This window comes from Hippoglossus stenolepis, chromosome 18 (genome assembly GCF_022539355.2).
Source record: "Hippoglossus stenolepis isolate QCI-W04-F060 chromosome 18, HSTE1.2, whole genome shotgun sequence".
NCBI lineage: Eukaryota > Metazoa > Chordata > Actinopteri > Pleuronectiformes > Pleuronectidae > Hippoglossus > Hippoglossus stenolepis.
Window position 1 is genome coordinate 4,538,119 of NC_061500.1, and position 25,986 is coordinate 4,564,104.

The following is a 25,986-nucleotide window of genomic DNA, read 5'->3' on the forward strand; positions in this document are numbered from 1 at the left end:
TTAATTTTAGTTAACGAAAAAAATAAGTAGGAAATCCTAAAATTGTAAGTGGAAAAAGTTTGATTATTTTCATCTAACAAAAATAAAGGGCGAAAAAAGTTTTACTGTTTTGTCAAACAACTGAATTATTATAATTGTTTTAGCTTTTGGGCTCAAATATGTGTTTGTTCCATCGCACCCAACTTGAATATAAACCTCTTCTCATCTTCAATATCTGAAAATGTTCCGACACCAAAACAAACTAAGCTAATTGGTCATATTGACGTCGAGCAACATTCAGCAGCAGACACAAAGCAGAACTCAGGGGTTGTAGTGCAAAACATTGAAGACGATCTTTATTGTTCACAGTTAAACACAAGCCACTGCTTTAAGAACTTCCTTTTTTGCCGTTTTTGTCCCAGGTTCCCTGGCTCCGGTCAGAGTCCTGGTTTCTTCAGTTTGTGCTGATTGTACCTTCTGTCTTGATTTGCTGTTGTTACTACGGTTGGCGTTTAAAGTGGATTGTTGAACATGCTTTAGATAGCGAGGCAGAAGGAAATGACAGCAGGAGCTCCCGGTGGACAACAGGATTTAGACGACTTTGAAAAGAGGGAGTTTAGGTCTGATACTTAAACTGTGTTTGTCTCAGTCTCAACACTGTTGTTTGGAGATATTTGAATCCAGTCAGATTACAAATGTTTTCTCGCCATCTTTACCAGAGAAAACCTTTATATTTGGAGCTTGGGTTTGTGTAGCGTCTCTGGTCTCGTTCAAATTTCGGATATGTAGTGGTGGGCACACCTCTTGGGTGGCGGAATAAAAAGTAAAAAGGTACAACACAATTTGGAATTCTTAAAAAAAAAAAGCATAAAATTTCATCAGTTCCTTCATTTCGTTCACTTTCCTCATCTTTTCCGACACAGGAGAATCAACACGACGCCGTTACCTGCAACCTCGCACGCACGCTCGCAAAACAAAACACACTTCGACGTAGTTTAGCAAAAAAAAGTTAAGGTGGTCCAGCAGCAACGACGTCACAGTTCAAGGTTTCCCCGAGTAACACACACACACACACACACTCACACACACGCACCGATCGCTTCCATCGCTCCGCTGTAACACTCGCAAAAAAAACAAACACGAATCAAGTCTGTCGTCAATCCAAAGATCGAGGAAAATGTAACAATATTTCATGTGTGATTTAAGGTTTGTATTTTGAAAATCCTGCAGTTGTATTTGACAACAGCAGAGGATTTCGGTTTTATTGGTCCAATTTTTTAGATACCGTCTCTGAGGATTCTGTATCCGATAAATGTGACAACAGAGGTGAATGGAACTTTGTTTGTCGTCCTCACAGCATTGAAACAAAATCCTAAAAATGATTACAGCAAAGTGTGTTTCTGAAAACAGTTTCCCCGTCACTCCGGATAATCCACAGAACTCTGAATGCTGTTCGCTGTGAGGTCTGAGGACTAACCAGAGTAACTAGGAGGCTGTTTCGAGACAAACTGCTGCAGAGTGTTAGAAATTAAATGTTTCACCTCCATCGTTTCGGGATGAAGGGAGAAAACTGACGCAGATTTCTCAAAATATGGACATATCGACACAACTGGAGCCAATTTGGAAAAGTTTCTAATTTGGTTGATCGTTAAATCTCAGACTTATAGTGTCACATCGTGTTCGTCTTTGTCTCATGATCAAACTCATAAGTTTAGCATCCTCACTGGTAACATTGCAACTCAGTATTCCTGTCTCCTCCTCAAACAAACATTCTTCAGGGGAATGAATCAGTATAAATAAAAAAGAAAAAGAAACGCTGGGGGAATCCTGCTGTCCACTCAGAGGAATGGATCAAATAACACTGAATTGTGGAGAGTAGCAGACATGTTACTCTTGCTGATTTTGTAGCTCTTCTCCATTTTCAAACTTAAGTCCGTCCTCATCCGCTTTCCATCCCGGCTCAGTTCTATGTCTCTTAACTGTGCTCGTGATGTGTTTCATTGTAGTCCATGATCTTTAGATGCTGTTGCCGGGGGCGCCCTGACCCTGCCTGAACCCGCCCTACACCGGGCCCGGCCCCTGCCTTCTTGCGGGGGCTTTCCTGGCTGGAGGCCCGCTGCTTGGGCTCAGATGGGGGCTCCTTGGTGGGCACGGTGGGCACCGTGAGCGGGGTGGCAGGAGCTGGCATTGGAGGAGGAGCCGGAATGGGGGAGGGAGCAGGGTTGACGGGGGCAATATAATCTGGGCAGGGTGGCTCCACACACATCTCAGTCTTCAGACTGTGGGCGAGGCCCGCAAGGCGCGGAGGCGGCGGCTGCTCCTCGTCGCACTGGCTCTCGCTCTTGTTGCGGAACAGCTCGCGCGCCCTCATGCCCAGGAAGCTCTTGGCACTGGGGTAGGAGCCCACAGTGAGAGGCGCGTTGGCGGGGGGCAGGGGTGCAAGCGGGTTGACGTGGGGACAGGACAGCGAGGGCTCCACCAGCAGGGGCGGGGCCAGGTCCTGGCTGCCATTGATGGAGTTGGCTGATGACTTGGAAGAGTGGCTCGCCTTTGGTTGCCCTGGCGATAAAGTGCTGCCGTTGCCCCGAGGGGAGTCGTGCGGTGTTTTACTGGCCGCCTCCTCGTTCGTGTGACTTTTACTTGGTCCATCTGGCACCAGGACACTGTGGAGAGGAAAATATTGACGTGTTAAGAGAGATAATTGCTCCGTCAAGATGTTTAGAGCTGTAAAGGCGTGTAAAGTCATGACGTCCAAAAACAACGTGTTGATGTTGGGTCCATGCATGTGTGTTAGTATCTGCTACTGTAGAAACATGGCTGTGCAACAAGCAGATATAACGAGGTGACAACGATTCTTAGTTTCTGACATATACACTAACGAAAACATTCATTCATTCTATTTTCTAATGTGTTAAAGTTTATGTTTTTTATGTTTGTGTGATTGTGTGTCTGTCAGATCTGAGTCTGACCTGGTGTCAGCAAGAGTGTGTGGGTCAGCTCTGCCCCCTGGTGGCGAGCTGGCAGCAGTGCTGGCTGGAGCTTCCATCTCCACTCGGCTGTAGAGCTGCAGGAGTTCGGTCTGCAGCAGCTGAGTGATTCTCCTCTGAGCCGAATGTCTGCTGTCTGAGGCCTGCAGCTCCGACCTGAACACGGAGAGACGAGATCGGGTTCGAGGAAACAGAAGAGAAGCGAAGAGGGGGAAAGGAAATACGAGAACAGAGGCGGTTAAAATCAAGCAGAGGGAAAGAGGACTGACAGATTGTACAAACAGGCACAGAGACAGGTGACTGATTTCCAGCATGTTTACACAGGAGGTTTGTAGCTGCCTCTTTAAATACAAACACAATTATGTCATGTTGGATTTAATTAGACAACAGATTAATGTCTACACGTTTACAGGAGTTACTATTGTGCCGATGATGACGTGCAGAAAACAGCCATCAAAGTACTTGTCTGTGCATCATCTAGGTCATGATGATCCAAGAAAAATGAGACAATTGGACTTCTCATCCAAGACATGAGAACAGAACTTCAACTGAAGAGGCCAAACTCACTTTGCCTGACATTTCACATCCTCGAGGAACTTCTTCTGCTCGGCGATGAGGTGTTCCTTCTTGGAGAGGTGCGTCTCCAGCTCGCCGACTCTCTGTTGCGCCGCCTCCATCTTCTGACCCTGAACCAACAAACTCTGCCTCAGCGTCTCCACCTCTTTCCCGTAAGACGCCTGCAGCATCCGGGCCTCCTGAGGCGACGGGTCGTTGTCAACAGCAGCAGGAGGAGCAGGAGGAGCAGGAGGAGCAGGAGGAGCAGGAGGGAAGAAGAAAAACACGAGATGATGAAAGATGAATGAGGAACTTTATGGAGACATTTATTGTGACTCTACAGTGAATGAATCTTGGACCTATATCATGTTCACTTATACAGTTTTCCTCGCAAACTACTGTATCAGGGATGCAAACCGATGAAGGGTGATTTAATTAAAAGGAAAAAGCAGCATTAACTGAACCTGCCAAAACACACAATTCAACAACAATAGTTTCTCTTATTATTCATGAGAAATTAACACAAACCTCTGAGTATGTTAGTGTATCCTCATAGTTCAGATGAAGCTAGCTTCCTGGTAAAAACGCTTCAGTCGTTTTGACTTGATGCCCAACAAACCCAATTAGTTTCCCCTTTTTCCCCCACAGTACGTCTTCCCTGCATTTCACTGATTCTGACTCACACACACTTGCACTGTACCTTTGCATTATCGCCGCCGCCGTGGTGTAACTCCTGCATGGACAGCTTATGTGCCTCCCCGAGGAGCAGCAGCTGCTTGTTCAGGAAGCTCATCTGCTGCTGGGTGCTCTCGCTGTTGCTCAGCTGAAGGACACACGAGACAAACAATGACGACGGAGGGCAAAACAGCGATTATGCTACAAATACCTGTCCACAAATATCTGGGTTATACTTCACAAGATGATTTAGTAGATAATCATCTATGAATTCATCAGAGACTCAACAAGGAACCAAGTGTTGTGCAGATGCTTCAACATCACCCTAAGAAGCTAATTGGGGTTTATGACAGAATTCACTATGGGGTTGTTTTAAAAGAGAAATGTTTCGCTCTACAGCTGCTATGTGACAATTATCTTTAAAAAAAAAAATCAATCCCATCTGCCCTGGCGGCTAAAACGATTCCACAATTTGTATTCATGTTGTCCGCATTCCATGAATTAGGATCTTCACTCGACTGTGTGGATGCTGTCTGATTTGAAATGCCCGTTTCCTGAATCAACGGCTCCTTGTTTGTCAGGACTTCAGTTCAGTCTGGGTCAGAGGAGGGAAACAGAGCTGTAAAAACCCCAGGAGGCAGAATAACACCCAGATCCCCAACGTCACTGACCTAAAAATAGAGGGCGAGAGACGACATTTCCAAGGCAACTGAGCCTCGGGACAGACTACAGAGAGGTGACGGGACCAGGGTAGGGGGGGGGTGTGTGTCGTTGTAACCCCCTGCATGTCTGACCCAACTGTCTGCCACTGCTCTTACTGTCGTTCCCAGTTCTTCCATTTAGAAAACAGGAGGGAGGGAAAAGAAATCTGTGGATGAATCTGAAGAGCAGAGCTTGAAGTCTCTCGCTGATTTAACATAAAGCTACGTTTAAACACCTGCCAAAATAATACCAAACAAAAATGTGGATAAAGACCTTCTGTGTAAGCAGGATTTGGTTTTAAAGGTACCGACAAAGAAAGATGAAGGCAGCTTTACCTTGATGGTTGTCTGGTTGAGGAGGTGACCGGTGTGGCACACTTTGTTGTTGGCTCTCTGAAGCTCTGCCTCCAGTTCATCCATCCTTTTCTGACACTCCTGCACCTTACTCTGGAGACACAAGACAGTTTCAGATTAAAGACGTATGTGTACTGAATACGTGTCCTGTTATTTGTCCACAGTGTGTGTGTGTGTGTGTGTGTGTGTGTGTGTGTGTACCTGGAGCTCCTGATTCTTGGTGTAGTAGTCGTCTCGGCCCTGCTGCAGCTGCCTGATCTGACTGTGGAGCCTGGTCACCACAGTCTCCCTGTCATCCCACAGCTGCCTGTACCGTTGCTGCTCCACCTGCAGACTCTCCCTCAGAGACAAGATGTCCACACTCTGCAGGTTCAGCTGGTCCTTCTGGGGACACATTAACAACTTCAGTACAAAATCGTATAAATAACGAAATGTTTAAGGCAGTTTGCAACAGTCTGTGCCACAAGTTTTTGTGAGAATAGCGATGAACACACACAAAGAGAGACACACACGCATTTTCTCCACAATACTAAATCAGCGTGCAACATTTCTGCAGAAAATTAATGAGTCTTTCAGTTGATTGCTGCATGAATGTGCCAGCGATCCTCCCCCTTGTTTATGTTTCTTTCCTGGAGACAAAACAGCCTTCATGGCTTCTTTGTGACCATCACTTGTTGAAAACATAATCTGTCTGAATAGGCGCAAACAAAACAGCTTCAGTTCAATTTCCTCGGCGACATGCTGCAGATGAGACCTGACAGCAGAAGAGATTTGACAGCTGGAGTCATGAAGTGGCACAAATGCCTCAGCGATCAGTAGAAACCTCTGAAGAATTGAGATGCTCTTTCTCCTCTCGCTGATCAAAATGCAAAGAGGTTGCTGAAGAATAAAACCTGTAAACCCTGTCGTCTAATTGTTCTGTGGTGCTGCATCTCAATAAACAAAGACTACCACACACCTTTTGTCTAATTCAAGCACAGTTGTTATTTGTAAGTACCGAAATTTAAAAGGTGCTTAAAAGGGCAAATCTGTGATAATGAGTTGCAAACTCACCATAGCATTGTTCTGCTCCTCCAGTGCAGTGGCGTTGATGATGCGTCGGAGGAGGCGTCGGTTGCGGACGGCGTGCTGCTCCCTCTTGTAGCGCTCGTACAGCAGCTGGTTGTGCAGCAGGAGCAGCTGGCTGCGCAGCGTGTGAAGCTCGTCCAGCGGAGCAGAGCCTGGGGAGGCCATGATAATAATAACGTAATTAACACGGTCACACACACATACACACTGATAGGATTGGGATCAATTATCATTCAAGTGTGGGACGCCAAAAATAGCACAGTTAATGTTGTGTCAATATAAGTGAAGAAATTACTGTACATAAACGTGTGATATATAATCACGGTTCTGTTATCAGTTGTGAGATTTAGTTTTTAAACTTTGAAATTGATTTGCTGATCAGTCACACACACACACAGACAAAAAAATTGAAGATAAAATTGTGGTCGGTTAATCACAATATATTTTAAAAGTGTAAAATGCAGAACCGTTCAATCAAAATCAAAAAAACACCAAATCATAAAATTGTCCATCATAATTTTAGATAAACAGCATAATTTTTTTACGATGTATAAATGGAAAGAGAGCAGAGAAAATTTATTTTCTCTGGAGAATCTGATCAGTCATGAGAAAAGACAGGAGCTTTGTTTTAGGTGTAGTAAAAAAAAAGAAATGATTCAATTCCAGAGTTGTTATTACAAGTTGGCAAAGACTTAAGCAAAATCACAGTGTTTCCATTTTGTCGTGAACTGCAGCTGGAGAAAATCAGATTCCTGCTCTGGGAGACCGAGTGAAGAAGAAATCTCCAAACAGCCAAACATTGGAGTTTCCGACTTGATCCGTGATCTGCATGACTGTGGGAACTCTGTGTGTTCTGAATAACCTCGGCTTAAACAAATTCCCTGTCCGGCCTGGCAGCATTTTCACTTGCTGTTTATGTCTCAAGAGCTCGTGATGAATACCTAGTCATGCCTAAATAATGCTCCATCTGCAGTCTCTATAATAGCCTCTTTTATCAGTGTGCAACAGTGTTGCTGTGTTAGTGCTTTACCTCCAAAGTGCGTCCAGTCAGCTGACTTACTTGGCAAAGGTAATCTGTGAAGGGAGAGAAAGAAAAACTGTGAAAAACTTTCTCTGGGGTTTTTCTGTTCCTAAGCTGCTCTCAAGTGAAGAGCATTCATTATGCAAATGTGAGGTTTTGTAATGTCAAGGTGTTCAAGGGGCTTTAAGAGCTTCTGGGTTTTCTGTGGGGGCAGAATCTCCTTTTACCACAAACTCTGGACTTTTTAAACTTTGCAGAACTTAAATATTCACAAACAAAACCGTATAAGACACTTTATAACAAATGTATATTCTAATATTTGGATTGTTGTATCTTATAAATGTATCATGGAGTTCTCCAACCAAGATACTGTGGTTTAAAACTCTCTTGTCTGAATTAATTACAAGTTCAATTTCACAGAATACATCATTGTAAGTTTGACATTTTGGGAAATAAGCAAATTAGCTTTGATAATGAAAGTAATACGAGAAGATAGACGGATACTTTGTCCGACTGTTTAAGATGAAGCGGCAGCCAGCAGCCACTTAACTTGAAATACAGACTGGAAGCAGGCGGAAACAGTTAGTCTGCTTCTGTCCATCAGCAACCAAATCCACCTTCCAGCTCTAAAGATCGTTTTCTCACTGGTCAAATCGAGCTCATTTCACATTATGTGTCTAATCCAAGAGGGTGAAAATATAGATAGCATCAAATTAAATACTGCAAGTGTCCAGTTTGTAATAAAGTGACTTGTTGGTTTGTGTTTCAGGTGACATCACTCGCTCCATCGGCCGTGTTTGTCTCTGGCGAAGCTGTTAAAATGTGGCGGTGATGAGCGACTGAATTGATTGTTCTGAGCGACTGAATTGATTGTTCTGAGCCCGGCGCTGACTTTGCTGACACTGTCTCTACTGTTGTGTCATTGGGTTTGGAGGACTGGCTCACTCTGTGTGTGTTTGTGTGTGTGTGTCGAAAGAAGGGGGTGGCAGCTCCTGAACAATGTCATACTTGTTCTCGACTGGGTGTTTCCTTTGGGCCACTGAAACAGACTGGAAACAACCCAAGCAGCCTCGGCAGAGTGAACCGCACATCAAAACACACTCCTGGGTTTCTTCAGTGATCAACACGAGCTTCGCATTGACGACACATTCACAGAACTGCAGTATCTCACGATCCTCTCCATAAAACATTGGTCAATAGCATTTAGGATTTTCTACAATTGTGTAGAAAGGGCAGTTGAAGAGCAGTGTCGAATTTGGCGAGATCTGGACACGTTATAGAATCAATATAAATAAACTTTGAATAAACAGGCGACCAGTGCTCTGCAGCATCAGGAGGCTGGGACTCATCAACGTAGATAAAGAACAGCGCGTTCAACACAACAGCAACAACTGATTCTCTAGTTCTGGGTTCTGTGTACTGAGTGGAGCTTCACTGAACTCTGAATAAACAGGTGAACGGCTCTTTGTGCAGCAGCAGTGATCTGTGGAGTCCAGCAGCAGGTCTTTATTTGCCGTGGCTCATTTACTGAAGGTCACTTTAGCAGTTTTAGAAAGAAAGCTACAATCACATTTAACACAGATTAAGCAAACAGCCCAATCCAAACAGATGCGTTTACAATGGGCCGTGTACTCGTATGATTAAAATACTATCGCATTTTACAAGATTGCTAAAGGCTGATTCAACATCAAGCCCCTCACCTCTTAAGAACTTTATCGTGGACATCGCTCCCCTGCTGAACTAGGCGATCCAGCACCTCCAGTGGTGAAGCAGTCACTACCCCTTCCTCCTCCCCGTCCTCCAACCCCTCCTCTTGCTGTAACAGCTTCTCCATCGCCGCCTTGTGCACCGCCTCCGACGTCTTCTGGCCCACGAAGAGCGAAGCCGCCCTGGGCAGAGCCAGATCGAAAAACGACTCGTAGGGCACCGGGGCTGGCGTCTTGCTGCACGGGCTCGGGGAGAACATCCCGAACCTGCCCACCTCGTCGTCTGGGGCGGAGGGACTCCGGTGCAGGTGGTGATCGATCGGGGTGAAACAGGACTGGAAAGACCAGGACTGCTCGAGGCCGAGGGCTGAACTCCTGCTGTCTCCTCCTGCTCCGCCACCTCCTCTTTCACTGCCAACGCCGCTGGTGCTTGCCGTGTTCTCCGCTTTGTCTGGTGTTGACACAACATACTGGGGGCCGCGGATGGGGCCTTCAGGCTGGGCGTTGGAGTGGGTCTTGTCTTGTGCCTGACAGCCAGTCAGAGTCTCAGTGGTGTGATAGAAAGGGGAGTCGAAGCCCCTCGGGCCCTGCAGCTCCTGTGTGTCTTCAGTGATCTTCAGCAGCTCCTCTGTGATGGCAGCTGCAGCAGAAACAAGCCATTAAAGCTCAACATGAACCTGTGCATCTTCCATTAAACATTCCAACACCCACAACAGGTGTCAAAAGGTGCATTTACTTTTTGCACATTAATGGCAATTTTAATTATGAAATGTCCATTTAATAGTTCCCATGGATATATGTAGGTCTATATTTATTTTAAGTTGTGATAAATACATGTGATGTATGGCATCTGCTCTAGAATTTATTTGTAGGGGTCCCAGGGGCACTTTTTTGCTCTCACTCTTTTCCCTCCTGCATCATTAGTGTTGTTTTCAGTTATTAACATTATTAATTTTCTTTATATATATATATACACTGAAGTTACATACTGCAGCAAAGTATCTGCTATCTTCTTTATTAAGATATGCTGTAAATGAATAGACCCAAACTGGGTCATTTTGCGCTGCACAAACAACACAATCATACCAAAGATCATAAATAAAGATGGACGACACCTCCTCTCCACTTCCACTTTGACTTTTTGGTCCACGGTTTAGAACCTATACAGCAACCAGCCACCAGGGGGCGATCCAGATGTTTTGGCTTCATTTTCTAGAGGAGTCATGTCGGCCATCTTTATATACATGTCTATGAATCACACACACACCTTCCCACCTACCTTAAGATCTCAATTTGCCGTTTCTATAACTTTAGTACCGGATAATTTGGTATTTATGGATTCTTTTCTTGAAGAGGTTGACTAACAAAATACTAGGATCTGGTTCTATGAGATACATACACACACACACACACTAAAACCGATGCTCACCTTCTTCCCTCTCCTTCTCTGTTCTCAGCTGAAGCTCCAGCTCCTGTTTCTTCATGAAGACCGACAGCTCTGTTAAAGTCATGGAGACATTCTCAGCAGCTCCTGCATCTACAGAGGAAACATCTGCATCAGAAAAAAGTCCACTCGAAAAAGCACAAATACCAAAACTACCAATACAAATCCGGTGTGGTTATTTTTGGGTACGGTGATTTCCACATCAATAAAACTTATGATCCAATAATTCCCTGGTTTAGAATCACAAAGAGAGGTCCGCCCACCGGAGAGCTCAGTCGAGCCAAGTCCAAATTATATTGCATGAGTTCAGGCCTGTAAAAAGTCCTCTACTGTTAAATTTAATGCAATAAACTGCAGTAATTAGACTCATCATGACTCACCTCGATTTGTTGGTATCTCTGAACTCTTCTCTGTGTCTTTCACTGGCTCCTGACGCACCAGTGTGGGTTTACTGCTCTCTCCTTGTCGACGATCCTGAGAAATCACAGCATTGACAGTTTTATTCTAGTATTTCTTGTATTTACTCTGGGTTGGTGTTAATTTAATAACCTGCAGGTCAGAATTAGAGACTCTGCATTTGAATGCTCCTCACTGTCTTTTTGCAAACCACTTCCACTCAAGTTCCTGACAGATACAGGTTTTTAGTTTAACTACAAATAAAAATCATAAAAAAATAACAAACAACTTTAATTACTTTATCTTTTATCCTATTCGTTAACTTCTGAGCACAAATAGAAGACTTTAAAACATATTAGAAAAAGCAATTTGCCTCCTACTGTCAAGGAAATGAGTTTTCAAAATGACTAACGAGATGATTTGAAATGTCTGGCGTGTTTTTCATATTTGTTTGGATGTTTGTGATTGACGCAATAGGAAAAGCCTTCAACTGGCTTATGAAAACTTGATTAATCAATATTTCATTAAGTCCTTCAGGATATTTGTCTCTTGGTGATCGATTCCTGCACATTACAAACTCACTGAGGAGACAGTTTGAAAACTGGGAGAGATCCAAGGACATGTTTTTAAAATGGAGAGGACACAACATACCTTTCTTGGGGGACTGGACTGGACTGTGCTGGCTGGTAATGAGATTATGGGAAAGTCATCTGATAGGGTGGGTGGTGGGGAGGAGGTGGCTGGAGTGCTTGAGGCAGGGGTTCCTTTCCCTCCTGCTCAGACCAAAACAATCGGAAATGAAAATTCCACAGCGTCACTCAAGTGCAACATAAAAAAACCCCCACTGGTGCAGAGTTGAAATATCTTCTCATGATGTAACTTGTACCTGATGTGCAGTGGAAGCGGCTGGGAAGGTGTGAGGCACTGTGGGAGAGCTCCGAGTTGGGCGACATGCCCCTGGAGGAAGGGGGAGTGGCCATGCCACACAACGAGGAGGGGCTCCACAGAGGGTCCTTCCCCCCGCAGGAAGAGTTGAGTTCACAGGTCGAGTTCTGCAAAGAAAAAGACCAAAAACAGTAAGTTATTACAAATCTGTCAAAAAAAATGCAAATAAAATAAAAGCTCAATAAATTAGGTTACACTGTGCTTAAAGGAACAGTTCAACATTAAAGAAAAATCGTGTTGATACGTTACTAAACCATTTTCCCATTTCCAATCTTAAACTACCTGCTTGCTGTAATTTCATACTATAGACTGTTATTAAAGATGGACGACACTTCTCCACTTCCTCACACTATCCAGAAATGAAGATAAAATATCCCAGATATGAAAACTCTGCCAGCCAGAGTCTGCTCAGGTGTAATCAGGGGATGGAGCCCCGGTATCGAGGTCCCACCGATAAACAGGCCAATTGCAAATTGGTCTAAGCATTACAAACTTACTGGGTAACTGATTAATAATAAAAGTTGTTATATAATAACCTGGTTATGCAAGTATTTTATTAGTCCCAGTGGTATTTGCCTAAACAAACAGTCCTGGTTTAATCTGGATTTGTATTAAATTTTAACTCAATACACCAAACCAACACTTCTCAGGATAGTCAACGAGAGCCTGTATGAGAAAAATCTATTCATAATTTTAGTGAACAGATCCTTTAAGAAGTGACTCAGGCGGATATAAAAAGTTTTCATGCACGTTACTTGATTTTATGATCGCGACCCAGAAACCACAAACTTCTCTAATCACTGGGTCGCAGAGACAAATCCTCAGACGGACCCCAGGGGGCAGAACAACACCCAGACCGCTGCTTCATGTGGCCGGGCCAATAATAGAAAGCCAGAGACAGTATCTGCTACGCAACCAACCCTCAGGGGCTGGTTGTGGTCTACAGAGGGGTATCAGGACGAGGATGCCTTGTAATTCCTGAAGCTTGACCCAATGGTCTGCCAGCCCGGCGACTCTGATGAGTCAAAAACCGTCTGTCTGCTCACTTTCTCTCCACGCCTTACGAAACATGGCGGTCGGTGGTTGCTCTAATTGAGGGCTTTGTGGGGGATTCTGGAGGAAAGCAATTAACTCACCACATGTGACAGATGATACATGAAGTGTAAACATGACCCGGTGTACGACAGCAAGCAGCAAACAGAAGCTTAACGACCTAGCGCTCTGGTATTACCTCTGATCATCAGTTACGGACCAGTCTCGTGTATTAAACCAGGACTTTGACAGCTTTTGACCGGATTATGGATGATGTTACCTGGCGTCTGGAGGTCTGTGGGCTGCGGTAGGAGGGCTGTGTCCCTGAGAAGGGGGGCAAGGACAGGGGCGGGGGTAGCGGCTGCCGTGGAGTTGAGAATGGGGTCGAAGAAGAGCTTCCTGTTGTCAGGAAGAAAAATAGCCTGATCAATCTTCGAATGGATGCAACCTGCAGTTTTCTGTGCTCTTTTGGAAACTGCTGCTCAATGCTTGTGATTTAAACCAATCAGAGAAAAGAATGTTTAATTTGGGAAATAAAATGGAATTGCAAAGATTAATCCTGGTAATTACTTATTGTTTTGAGATATAAAACATTAGAGTAGTGAAAAACCTGAAAGATATATAGATATATACAACAAAAAGGAAATACATATATTGATCATCATGCATTTGTGTAAAAAAAAACTTAATAATAACATCAGCAAAATCCTTTAAAATCCAGTATCGTTCCAGTTTGGCCAAGTTTCATAAATATCCAAGATGTTTTCTGACCGTAGCTGCTGTGGAGGTCTGTGTAGGGGCTGGAAGTGCAGTCTTGTGGTCGCATGTGGATTTGGGGGTAAAAGCTCTCAGGCATGGTGGCGTAACCCTCCTCACAGGAGGCCTCCTTGGGGTCTAGAGACACTTTGGCACATTCGATGACGATATCATGGATTTCATACTTTTTCCACCTACAGAGAAACACAGCACCGTATGTCAAAGTCATGCATGAGAGAAGATGTAACACCAAATTGTTCCATAGTTTGGTTAAAGCAGCGTGCGACTTGCCTTGTGGGATCAAGCTCATGGTCCTTTGTTCCAGTCACCAGTTCAGGATGTATACGAACGTGTTCAAGCATCGGCTGAGTGGAAAGATTGGACACAAAATTAATATTAGCCCAAAAAACTTTAATGAAGAGCAGCACAGCAGAGCAGCAGAGGGAAAGTTCTCACCTTTACCACCTCCTCAAATGTTTCCATGTTCTCCTTCATGCTGTAGTGGGACCGCAGGTAGGACACAAAGTTGCACGGGTACATGCCGTAGAGGCGGTGGAAGAGGGAATAGACGCTGGCGTGCAGATGGATTAGATAAACCTCCGAAATATGCCCTGAATGTGTAAAAAGCCACAAATGTGAACTCCGGCATAACAAATTCAACTCACACTGCAAGATACTTTCAAGAAAAAGGCTAAAGGTGTAATGTAATCTGTTTTTAATATAGAGCTTTTCTAGTCTTGATGACCAATCACACAGTACAGTTTATTGACATTCATACACACACACATTCATACAGTGCATCTATGGGCAGCACTTCTTTCTCTTGGGGAAATTCAGGGTTCAGTATCTTGCCCAAGGACACTTCGGCAAGCAGATGGGGAAGACTGGGATCGAACTGCCGGAGGACGACCGCTCTCCCCCCTCAGCAACTGTCTACTTTTCAGCATCAGGTTAGCAAGATAGAGGTTCCTACCAGGGTTCTTAAGGTTCCAGGATGCCAGGCGGCCGAAGATGTCAAAATACTCCCACAGGTGTTGTTTCCCCGCTTGAGGGATCATGGGCAGCAGAGTGATCAGTACCAGTACTCCGGTTATCAGCACCACTACGTCCGTATCCGTCTGCCAAGGAGAATTTGTGGGAACTTGAGTGGCACGTTTAATTGCTAACATGCTGCATCGAACGTATAAGGAAATGGTAACTCTTAAAAATGTATAACTTAATTTTAACTAACTATAAAATCTGGTTCATGGAAGCTACATTAAGCCAGCCTCCAAAAAGGTCAGTGCAGATAAAATAAATTGCATTTAATTGACCTGCCTACTGCCTGACATGCCTCCACAATGATAAAAACACACAATGAAAAGCACAGTTGTTGAATAAATAGACTAATTCTCATCCTATAACCTCTCAACCCCTGACAAGGAGATTTCTTTGTTTATAACTGGGCCGTTACCTTGAGGCATTTGAGCAGCGAGAGCAGCAGGGGGTATCGGGCAATCTTGTGGATCCAGGACGGCTGCTTGCGGATTACATGGCCGAGCAGGGTGAGGGTGGGCAGACGGCAGGCCTGCTTGGTCATGCACTCGTTCATCTTGTCCAGAAGGTGCTGTGAGGAAGTCGGGAGAGGAGTCGCAGCAGGGTTAGATTCGAGTAGATACTCTCGCAGCAGTGATTTCACTGGAATTAATTGATTTGACTTTAAACTTTAAATCCTGTGACCAGGATTATGTCGTGATGGTTCTCACCTTATCATGTGGCTCTCTGACTGAGGAGAGGATATGCATGGCCTGGGTAGAATTAGTTTCCAGAAAGTAGTCCACCAGGCTGTTCAGCAGCATGGACCCTCGCTCTTTAAGAAAAACGGGAGAAATAAATTATTCATTTTTGAGACGGGCATAATAAATCAGGAGGTTATGTTAAAAGACAATGACTCTTCAACCAAACGCTAATAAAAAGGAGATGATAAAAGCTGTCAGGTGCAATCTATCAAAGCTCATTTATCAAACCTCACCACATTGACAAATCACGCTGACATGAATCAATCCAAATGGTCCTACCGGTGCTGAGCTGCTCATTGATAAGGCCTCGGATCTCTTCTAGCTGGTGGAGGTCGGAGGTCTCCAGGAGTGGGAGGAGGTCCCCCACATTGGGCTGCTCCCTGGCCATGGTGGCGGTGGCAGTGCAGGAGGTGGAGGCAGTGTCTCTCTGTCAAGGTGTCAGTCCCTGCCTGCCTGGAGGACTCCTGGGCCCACCCTCCGATACAGTCTCCAGGCACCTCTGCATCACAACAGGACAGAAACATTTCCCAGAGTTAGTCAGAGCCCTGATCGGGGATTAATGGTCACACGTGACGATAGTGACGCTGTGCAGGATTTTTCATCGTCATCGGCAATGATTAGAAGAACTTCATCTAAATTAATTAGTCATGAAGAATGATGAAGATTGAAGGGAATTGAGAAAATGTTGTTCCCATGATGTTGTCACATTGAAAGCTTTATACCATTTATTATCACGGACACCATTTATTGTTGTCATACACGTACCTGAATCCCAATTGAGCTTCAGTTTGAGTCCAACTGAATTAATTATCAATGATTTTTTCCATTACATTAATTCTGTGATTCCATCTTTAGTATCCAGTATTTTTATAACTCTTGTGTCATTTTACCAACTTAATTAAACAGCCCCTGACGTTGTGGCTGATAAGGAACCACATAAGAGCCATTGAGCTGCTTTCATTAAGTGACAAAGGTCCAGTTCAGACCTGGTATTAACATGCGCCGCTGGTGATACTGTCACAGGTGGACAGCTCAAAGTACAAGTGACAGCTCACCCATGATGCATTAAGATCTGATCACCCAGACCACATTCGAAGGTGGAATTGCAACCGCTCATTGACACTGACCTCATAAATACGTCTGCAATCAATGAAATGATCACACAGAGTCAAACTTAACACACAAGGTACAGTTCACCAGGTCCTGATTCTATTTGATTCAGGATATTTCCATCACAAAACATATTTTGCTCAAATATGAAAGAGATTCTCAGAGAACTTTCTCCATTGTAAAAGAAACCTGTTGCATTATACATAATTATGACTGTTACAACATGCACGAAGTGCAGAGGGTGTGGTGCAGAAACTCGGTCAAGTCAAGTCAACAACTCTTCATGGGTAAACAAATCCAATATATTCACCATTTGTACATACACAGTGTATTATAAACCATAACTTTATGTGGAAGCCCTTTGCAGCCTCTGTCAATAAGACATACACTTAATTAAACATTGCTAATACCAGTGAAACACACGCTTTGATGTGATTGTCTGAAAAAAACTACACTGGTTAGGACACAAGATAGAAAAAACTGTGTATCAGCATAAAAAGTAGAGCCATACATGTAGAAGACAAAGATGTCAACGTGGAAAGACAATGAGATTCTAGAGCTTGTGGTGATAAGAGCTGACGCTGGTGTCAATGTGACATGAACAAAAACATGCCATCTCCGCAGAGGAAGTCATAAATTAGGTCCTGCCTCCTGCTGCTCTACCAAGACGCCGTCCTCCGCCAAAACACTCCAGTGACTTTCCTGAACACATCAGACAATCCACTGCTGAGTTCTTCGGCAGAATTCAGCCGCGCAAATACGTTTCAAATACGAACCTCATTTGACCCCGCAACCCATTTCAATCCTTCCTGTTTACTGTCAATGGCCTAAATTCAAACCACAGCAAGAACAGGCATGAAAACCTGTCTACTGTTTCAGGTTAATAGTCTATTTATATTGTGTGTAATATATTTAGGCGCAACGCTGAGTCACTAGTTTCAATTAAAGCAGAGTCATGCAAATCTCCATCTGAAAAACAGGCCCAGATAATCTTGATAGGCAGGTCATTATCCTCGGGGTGTTTGTACCCAACAGGGGAGATCGCGTCAGTCTGTGTTTCAACACCTTGGCCACACACTCAACACACTAAAGGATGATTAGCACTTCATTAGTGACGAATAACAAATCTTTCAACACAGTCACATGACCCCCCCCCCCCAAAAAAAACAAGCCCCAATACAACAGAAGGTCATTTAGAAAACGAGACACGAAGGAATTAAACGATATCCAGCACATTTGATCTCATTTCCACTGAAGTCATATGTCGGACGGAGACACTGCCCTCGAGCTTCTCTCACTCACAACAGATCAAAACAAGATGATAACAGCCGGAACACGACATCCCTGCTTTTTGAATCCCCGCAAGAAGTCCCAACGCGATTGTCTCCCTGTTATCAATTAACTGCTCAGTCATGCGGCCGCTGGGAGGCGGGGGTGCGGGCAGTGGATTGAAATGTAGGTGGGGGGTTTTCCACCCGCTTCATTCTTGCAGGGACAGGTCAGTGGCACAGGAGCCACCCTCAGTGTGGTCCCAGGCAGTTTGGGATTAGCTCAGGACGAAACAAAGAACCTTTATGTGGCCCGAACGCTCCCATGTACACACTAGAAATAACATCTGGCTCAGTGCGAGCATTTACCGACAGGCTCCTTCTCCCCTGCGCAAATATTCTAAAGTGGTATCAGAGAGACAAACAACCTGGTCAGTCAATTTCAAGAAAAATGTTTACCATCCACCTAACTGACCTGTTCAGGGCCCTGCACGGCAACGTGGGATTTGTGGTTAGCGAAGTATCTTCAGGTTTGATTCTGGGGTTTGAGTTCACTTCTTAGGGGGAGTGAATCACCATGGTAACCTACCCTGCCCCTTTAACCTGCAGGTTAGCATCAGAGGATCTGATCAAAACCTGTCAACTGCCCAACTACTGACCAATCAGATCATTGCAAAACTAACACTGAGTCATCATTCCTATTGAGTCTATGTGTCAAACAACTACTCAATAACATTTTTAGCCATAAAGGTATTGAGTCTACACAAGCAATGTTCTCCAATTAATTTAGAGTCAATTGCAACAAAAAAAACCTCACAAAAACTAGAAAAAGAAGAAGCAATGCGAAAAATGTGAGCTCTGGTGCTCTTGTGGGAATCTGTTTTAATCTGAAACCAGTCCCGTTCCCTGGAAACCACTGGACTGAGTCCTCCGCTCACCCCGACAGATGGAATCCAGCAGTGTCGCCACCTCAGGACCCTTAATTTAGATCAGGAGACCGCCAGCTCATTTTAGACTGTGTTAAATTTTGTCAAAAGTCTTGTAAAGCAGCTTGTGTTTAGACGTTAAAGGTTGTTTACACTGTTTTATTAATTATATGCTGTAGGAAATATATTACAGTCCTCAAATTATAGCACTGGAAATGTATTATTGTGGATAGCAGTAACATAACCTGGAACACTGTAAACCTAGAATTAAGGAACATCACTGCTTTCAACTCATTTTCCAATTCTGTAAAAACAATGATGACTCAAATAGGTCACCATCTGGAATAGTCTTGTTTTTGTTCATCTAAATCCCTCATGTCTCCTTTTGATTGTCTAATTTTTACCAACTGTTGTATATTGTGGCTTTTGCCTCAGCTTGCATGTGTATAATATATAGGTTTGTTGTCTGTTCTCCTTTTAATATAAATCTGCCTGGGAGTGCAGATTAAAAATGTGTCAAAGAGAGTTAACTCTGGTGCATGTATATGAACCATTGTGCTCATATGAATGAATGGACACTGTCCCTTCTAAATAAATACAAGTTTAAACAGTTAATACAACAGAGGGACTGAACGTGTGTGTCAGGATATGAATGAGTGATGACAGGAAAAACAAAGTCAGGCTGAATTCAAGTATCAATGCAGCTGCAGGATATTGTTTAAACGAGCAGAGAGATGCATGAGGAGCTCAGTGTTGAAATGAAGCAGAAGTAGAAGTGATGCAAGCACCGAGGCCCCGGTGGCCCAGTGGCCCAGCGGACTGAGGTGCAGGGTGAAGGCAGCTGCAGGAGAAGCTGCTGCTGTGTGCGGACTGACCACAGGCTGCTGCTGCTGCTGCCTGTCGTAAACAACTCGCAGAGAACAATGGGCAGGGTTGGGTTCTACTTCATCCCCCCCGTTAATAAACCCACACGGGCGGCCTGTCCCGCACGAACCCGACCCGCAGCGAACCGAACACGCGAGACAAGCCCCCGACGAGGCGGGTTGAAAGCACCGACATCCACGTTAAACCCCATCACTCGGGAAAACAAGCCAGTCCCACCGCCGAGAGCTAACGTTAGCTGGCAGCAGCCAACCCCGCGCTCGGTCCGGGGCTCATCCCGCCTGTCAGCCGCGGCCGCACGGCGCAGACGGAGGCCCACCAGCCCCCGGTGGACCACACGGGTCCCGCGGGACGAGATTCGCTGCGGGGAAAGCACGTTAGCTGTGAATAATCGGAGCTGTTTACCTGTTAGAGAAGCTGCACTCCACAGGGCGCCGCCATCTTGAACACCTCACAGCCCATCCCACCGCTGTCACCCTCCGCTGTCGGGCTGCATGCGAACTAATCCCACAAGTTAGCGCCGCCGCGAGCCGCAAACCCGCAACTTTAGCGACTGATTTACCGCAAGAAATGTGAAAAACAAGTTTCGCAAATTACACCTGATGACCCAGGAGTGTAATCAACGCCCGGTCACATCGGGGTTTTCGCCGCTGTTGCAAAGCTAATATTGTTTTTGCAGTCTCCTCATTGGTGGAAGGATGGAGTGAGTGTAATGCGGTTTCGCGTGACCCACATGTGCACAGCGCACGCGCAAATTAGTCTTATTTTTTTTCACCAGGTTCATTTTCTTTGTCAAATTAAAAAATAACTAAAGTTTGTTATGTTTGAGGAAACTGAGACAGAGAAAAAAATCACTTTCACAATTCAAATGTTCATCTTCTTTGTCAATTTTTTAAAATGAAGTTAATAATGGTTGGGAATAAAATAAATAAACATCCACTGGAGGACAAAACTGATGAGATCATTCATAATAATGAAGCACTGAGCAATATATATTATATATTAATATTAATCCTCCAAGTCAAATGTATTCATGGTCATTCAAACGTTTATACCTCCTCACAATGTTAAAAAACAGGTCAGAAAGATTAGGACTTTTAATTTGAAATTTGAACTAGACAGCAGAGTTCATCAGATCTCACAAAACCGTTCAACTTATCCGCTTGGCACTTGTCATGTGTGTTGTTAGTGACCAAGTGAAGTGCAGAGTCACATTTTGTGCCATTTGGACTCACAGCACCTTAAATATCAATAAAAAAAATAAGCAACCAGTGCTTTGCAGCATTCAGTCTGTGTTAGTTGAACATGTTTTCTTCTACGACCTCAGATAAACTACAGTAGTCATCTGCAGCTGGAGCGAACCTCGGGTCAAAATCGCTGCCTGATCATTTTGATAATTTGAGTCTTATTATTTCAAAGTAAATGCACTTCATGATATTCGTTGTGTTGCCACAATGCTTCACATCGAGCTGAATTACAGAGCTTGGATTTTGAAAAGTCGTCAACTTGGGTCTTAAGATTATATCGATTGATCGACAGACCTCTGGAAAAAGCCAACATGAAACTGAAACAGCAGTTAAGGGATAAAGCGAATTTAATTAGATTTTTTTATGAAAAACACATTAAATCTTCCCTGCAGATAAACCAGGGAGGATGAACACAACGTTGTCTGACTTCACTCTGCCTGTTTATAAAAAGCTCTGCACACAAACAATAAAATACAGTGAAGATACACACTCAGACCACAAGATGGCACACTTGCACTTTTTCTCCTCATGTAACTCCCCTTCTCACCAAAGTGTTCCTCCTCTCCTGAACTTTGTTTTTAACAAGATCTCACATAATAATTTTTATTATTATGTTTATTGTTATTATACCCATTTTTATACCCATTATTATTTCATTTTATTATTATTATACCTGGTTAAACTCCTCTTCTGCAGCTGTAGTGTGTGAAACTGGAGCCTCCTTGGATGAAATCTGACTGAACATCTCTGTTGATGCAATGTAAATGTCCCGGACTGGTTTGGTGTGTGTATCTTTGGAGGTGCTACACCCTCATATGATTTCTTTATGGTCGTTTAAATCTTGCGCACAACACACACTCATACACCGGAATCCTGTAAATCAAACACTGTTAGGTAGAAACAATTGGTCGGATTTTTTGAGGGGGGGTTGAAAGTTCCCGTTTTCTGAAGTTCAAATTAAAAATGTACACACTGGTAATATGTTGTTGTTTTGAATGCAAAGTATAAGATCAGTTGGAAATACATGTATTTCTCGCCCAAAGCATTGACGTGTGTTTTAATTCATAACCTTGTAGTTAACACGTTTTCCGCTTCACCTGTTGTTTCGTCTAACTGCTGCAAAGGGCCCGTGTTTTTCTAGGCAAATTTCCCTCTGCAGCTCTGGCCTCTCATTGGTGGAAGCCACACTCAGATTCCACTGTGAAATTATCTGATTGGATATCAGGGAGGGGAGAAAAGAGACAGCAGCGAAGTGTGTGATGCTTTCTTTAAAACACTGCTTTGCTTTTCTGACTTTTAGGAAAGGATTTAACGACAAGTTCTCTGCCTCTACTCATCTTCTCCTTTTCCACAGGACGGGAAATTATTATTATTTAATATTATTTACATTTTTAAGACGCTCTTTATTTGGACGGGAACCTGCTCTGTTCACGGTGAGTGGCCGCAACTTGTGAAATAGACCGAAAAGTAGCTTATAAACTAAAATGAAACTTAGAAACAAACTTTTAAACACCTTTTGAAAATGTGTTAATTTACGATTATTGTCCTTCAAGCTGCTAAAATGTGAAGGAAATTGATTTTACAAGCCGTCTTTCACTTTCACAGCTAATTATTATTTTTAATTATAATCAATAATTGTTTTGATATTTTTATGTATAACTGTGAGTGGTCAAATTGTTTTTCTTGACGTTATTCGATGAGACATGAACACCCAGCGACCGTTCTAAGCTCTTCTGACCCGATCAAACCTCCTAATTAACTTAAATTAACCACTCGTTATAATTTCTCTGGTGTAGGATCAACATGCCTCGGTCTTTTCTGGTGAAAAACAAAAGGTGCACGTCCTATAACGTCCACCGTTCATATGACGAGGAGCCTGGCGCCGCCACATATACAGGTAAGACTTATTATATAATGTGAGTACATGAGGGACACCTAAACTGCTGCTGTCTACTTTTATTGACATAGAAAACAACTTTAGAGCAGCTTGCTTTGTATTAAACATTTAAAATGGGATATTAATTATGCTGATATCAATACATCAGTGTTCAAATCTGAAAGTCAAGATTTAGCTCTGACAGAATATCTCCTGTGTGATGAATGTCTTCCAAGAGGAGCTGCAGGGTTTTGTGTTTACTTGCTGTCCATAACCACACAGAGTGACGTATTCTGTTTGAATCAGTCCTTCTCATTTTGTTTGTTGCAGAAGTCCCACCAGCAATTCAGATCTCAGAAACTTCAGACGGGGCTCAGTCGGAGGGGGAGTTCTCCCCCCCGGACCGCTCCTCATTTGAAAAGGAAGAGCCAGAGCTCGCCTGTCCCTTACCCGTTCACCCAGAGCCAGCCAGGCCTCCTGCAGCTCCCACACAGCCATACTTCCTCACCGGTGAGCTGCAAGTGCATCTTCTTCTTATTCCTGTTGCATTGCATCACTTCAGATCAGAGTGTAAAATCATGTCTTCTTTTTCTGTGTCTGCAACCTCAGAGCCTCACATGGCAGAATTCCCTCCCTACTACAAGCCGTCGTATTCCTGGGATCAGGTGCCTTCGTCCTACGAGTTGCGTCAGGTGACTTTCAGCCCCACGGTGCTGCAGCACGCCAGCAATCTGTACACCCCCCACATCAGCCGCAGTCCACAGCCTCAGCAGCCTCTGGACTGCAGCACGCACTACTCCCCCACCTCCAACACCTACCACTGCATCACCTGTGACAAGGTACGTGCCACGTGATGACCTACAACATGTGGGAGATGATAGAAAATATCTAGGATCTAGGATAGTTTGCTCAATCCTACAATAAATCCACTGTACATTGAAAATGTCAAAAAGGTAGACGCATTTCATATTGATTTGATTACATCAGCAGGCTGTGTCACTGATGGTCAAACTTTGTTTCAGGTGTTCTCAACACCACACGGACTGGAGGTCCACGTCAGGAGGTCGCACAGCGGAACGAGGCCTTTCGGGTGCAGCATCTGCAGAAAAACCTTCGGTCACGCCGTCAGTCTGGAGCAACACATGAATGTCCACTCTCAGGTAAAACATCATAAGTCATCCTCAGCACTAACCTTTCATAGAGTTTGGATGACGTGTGAGAGACAGTCTGAAGAGTCAGAATCAAAGCAGCGAAGAAGAATCTGAGACGTTTACACTTTTAGACCCTTTGTGTGAATTAAGGTTGAAAATGCTGGATCCTATACTTCCCATAATGCACCTGTCTTTATTTGACCCTGAATACATCACTGTGACTCCATCAGGGTCATCTGTTGTCTTCAAATGAAAACTATTTCTGCAACTAGAATAAAATATATGAAGTTATAATTCAAAGAAAAATACACTTTTAGCACAGTGCCAGTTCTAAACCTACTGGTTTAGAATGGGCTGTTAGCTTAGCCTGTGGTAATGGTCTGTAGACTACTTCAGAATACCTTGTGATACTGTCACTTTTTTATTGTTTGTGTGCTGGACGTTGTGTGTAGAGCGTTTTATAAACAGTCGATGGTGCAGAGTGAAGTTAAAGAACTTTGTGTTCGTCCTACCTGGTTTATTTGCACAATGCAAAATACAAGAAAGAGTAAAACTAAATATTGTAACATTTACAATTCCCTGAAAACTGGGCAAAGTCCATCTGACGATGAAGACCATGTGTTATGACTGAAAGCACCAGAAAAACTGCCACAGTAAATGGACCTTTACTCTGAATGTCAGCGTTTGTGTGTAACACTTTTGTCGTACTTTTGTTTTTGATCAGGAAAAAAGCTTCGAGTGCAAGATGTGTGGAAAATCATTCAAGCGCTCGTCCACTCTCTCCACACACCTGCTCATCCACTCGGACACGAGGCCTTACCCCTGCCAGTACTGCGGCAAGAGGTTCCACCAGAAGTCTGACATGAAGAAACACACGTACATTCACACTGGTAGGTCTCAATATGGAGGTGTTGGAAAAACAAGTCAAACTGGGCATGGCTCCTCTCACTCTAATCATCTGCTTTCCAAGTGCAGAGTCTCCAGGAGTAATATAACTGCTGATAAATCTGAAAAAGAAACTTTAAACAAATGTCCTGTTGATTTGCCTATCTGGTTTTCCTGCTTCACACGGAGCTCTGTGAGAGGAACTTCCTGCAGCCCACATTTGTTGCCAACAAATGTCTAAACAATGGTTGGATTCTTCCCTCATTCATATGAATATATATTTTAAATTCATGGTAAAAATATTTGGCACCATTTGTGGTGCTTGTGCAAGGCAAACGTGATTTTCCAGAGCCAGTGGAGAGGAAGTTGAAGCTCCTTTTTGCCCCCACAAATCATTGGAACATGATCTTTGATTTTAATCCTGTTGATTTCTTATTGTATTCTTTGTATTTTACAGGTGAAAAACCTCACAAATGCCAAGTGTGCGGCAAAGCGTTCAGTCAAAGCTCCAACCTGATCACCCACAGCAGGAAACACACGGGATTCAAACCGTTCGGATGTGACATTTGTTCCAAAGGCTTCCAACGCAAGGTCGATCTCCGCCGGCACCACGAGAGCCAGCACGGCATGAAGTGAAGCCGAAGTGAGCACTAAACCCTGAGCGCAACGGTAGCACACTTATGTACAAATGCTTTTAATAATAGAAGCAGTAATTTATTGTTAACACTGATAATAACAAACAAGATGATATAACATTTATTTATACATCCGGTTTATTTTGGTCTTTTCAGATAATGTATAAAAATAAAGCTGTGAAATCAAATCATGTTTTAAGGTGATTTAACTTCAGAAAAATCTGTCATGAGGAAAATGAGTAGCTGATAAAAATATATTTTTTAATATATTGGAAGTTTTCTTCTTTCAAATATGTGTTTACATCCCTTTTGGTTTACTGTTAATTTAAAATAAGCTTCAGCAATGTAAACGCTTTTCTTCTTGAAAAATAAAGTTGAACTGAGTATGAAAATCTTTGGTTGCCCCGTTGAATAAAAATGAACAAAGTGTAATACAACATGCAATCCGTCGTGGCTGGAAGGGAAAAGACAAGCGGCGGTGTTTGTCTAAGATGACACGATGAGCACTGCAAACACACAATTTCTCGCCGTTCGACTCTTTCTGTGTGTTTTCCTGAGTCACTTTCCTGTCGAAGCAGGATGTAGAACAACGACACAACTGTGGCCTCG

The 25,986-nt window shown here is 43.7% G+C and overlaps 2 protein-coding genes across 2 annotated transcripts; one reads left to right on the forward strand and one right to left on the reverse strand.

Moving 5' to 3' along the window:
- Positions 1-307: 307 nt before the first annotated feature.
- tsc1b (TSC complex subunit 1b) lies at positions 308-20,278 on the reverse strand. Its single transcript, XM_035184807.2, has 22 exons — positions 19,989-20,278; positions 15,677-15,896; positions 15,365-15,468; positions 15,073-15,225; positions 14,593-14,737; positions 14,076-14,230; positions 13,911-13,984; positions 13,635-13,813; positions 13,144-13,262; positions 11,773-11,938; positions 11,538-11,659; positions 10,871-10,964; positions 10,476-10,583; positions 9,041-9,686; positions 7,350-7,393; positions 6,305-6,471; positions 5,453-5,635; positions 5,234-5,344; positions 4,222-4,344; positions 3,534-3,721; positions 2,949-3,122; positions 308-2,642 (listed from the first exon to the last, which is right to left on the reverse strand). The coding sequence occupies exons 2-22, from the start codon at positions 15,783-15,785 to the stop codon at positions 1,955-1,957; spliced, it is 3,852 nt and encodes a 1,283-aa protein (XP_035040698.1). The 5' UTR covers positions 15,786-15,896; positions 19,989-20,278; the 3' UTR covers positions 308-1,954.
- A 1,788-nt stretch (positions 20,279-22,066) lies between these two features.
- gfi1b (growth factor independent 1B transcription repressor) lies at positions 22,067-25,769 on the forward strand. The gene is made up of 7 exons (XM_035184877.2): positions 22,067-22,263; positions 22,627-22,727; positions 23,037-23,216; positions 23,316-23,545; positions 23,729-23,866; positions 24,582-24,747; positions 25,200-25,769. The coding sequence occupies exons 2-7, from the start codon at positions 22,634-22,636 to the stop codon at positions 25,376-25,378; spliced, it is 987 nt and encodes a 328-aa protein (XP_035040768.1). The 5' UTR covers positions 22,067-22,263; positions 22,627-22,633; the 3' UTR covers positions 25,379-25,769.
- Positions 25,770-25,986: the final 217 nt, after the last annotated feature.

What these genes read in the sequence shown, in the direction of transcription:
- gfi1b (XM_035184877.2), top strand. Translation starts at nt 22,634, where the DNA reads ATGCCTCGGTCTTTTCTGGTGAAAAACAAAAGGTGCACGTCCTATAAC. An exon ending in ACTGCATCACCTGTGACAAG is followed by an intron (nt 23,546 to 23,728) that starts GTACGTGCCACG and finishes ACTTTGTTTCAG; the next exon opens with GTGTTCTCAACACCACACGG. An exon ending in ACATGAATGTCCACTCTCAG is followed by an intron (nt 23,867 to 24,581) that starts GTAAAACATCAT and finishes GTTTTTGATCAG; the next exon opens with GAAAAAAGCTTCGAGTGCAA.
- tsc1b (XM_035184807.2), bottom strand. Translation starts at nt 15,785, where the DNA reads ATGGCCAGGGAGCAGCCCAATGTGGGGGACCTCCTCCCACTCCTGGAG. An exon ending in TCAGAGAGCCACATGATAAG is followed by an intron (nt 15,226 to 15,364) that starts GTGAGAACCATC and finishes ACTTCCTCACAG; the next exon opens with CACCTTCTGGACAAGATGAA. An exon ending in CCAAGAATCAGGAGCTCCAG is followed by an intron (nt 5,345 to 5,452) that starts GTACACACACAC and finishes TTGTGTCTCCAG; the next exon opens with AGTAAGGTGCAGGAGTGTCA.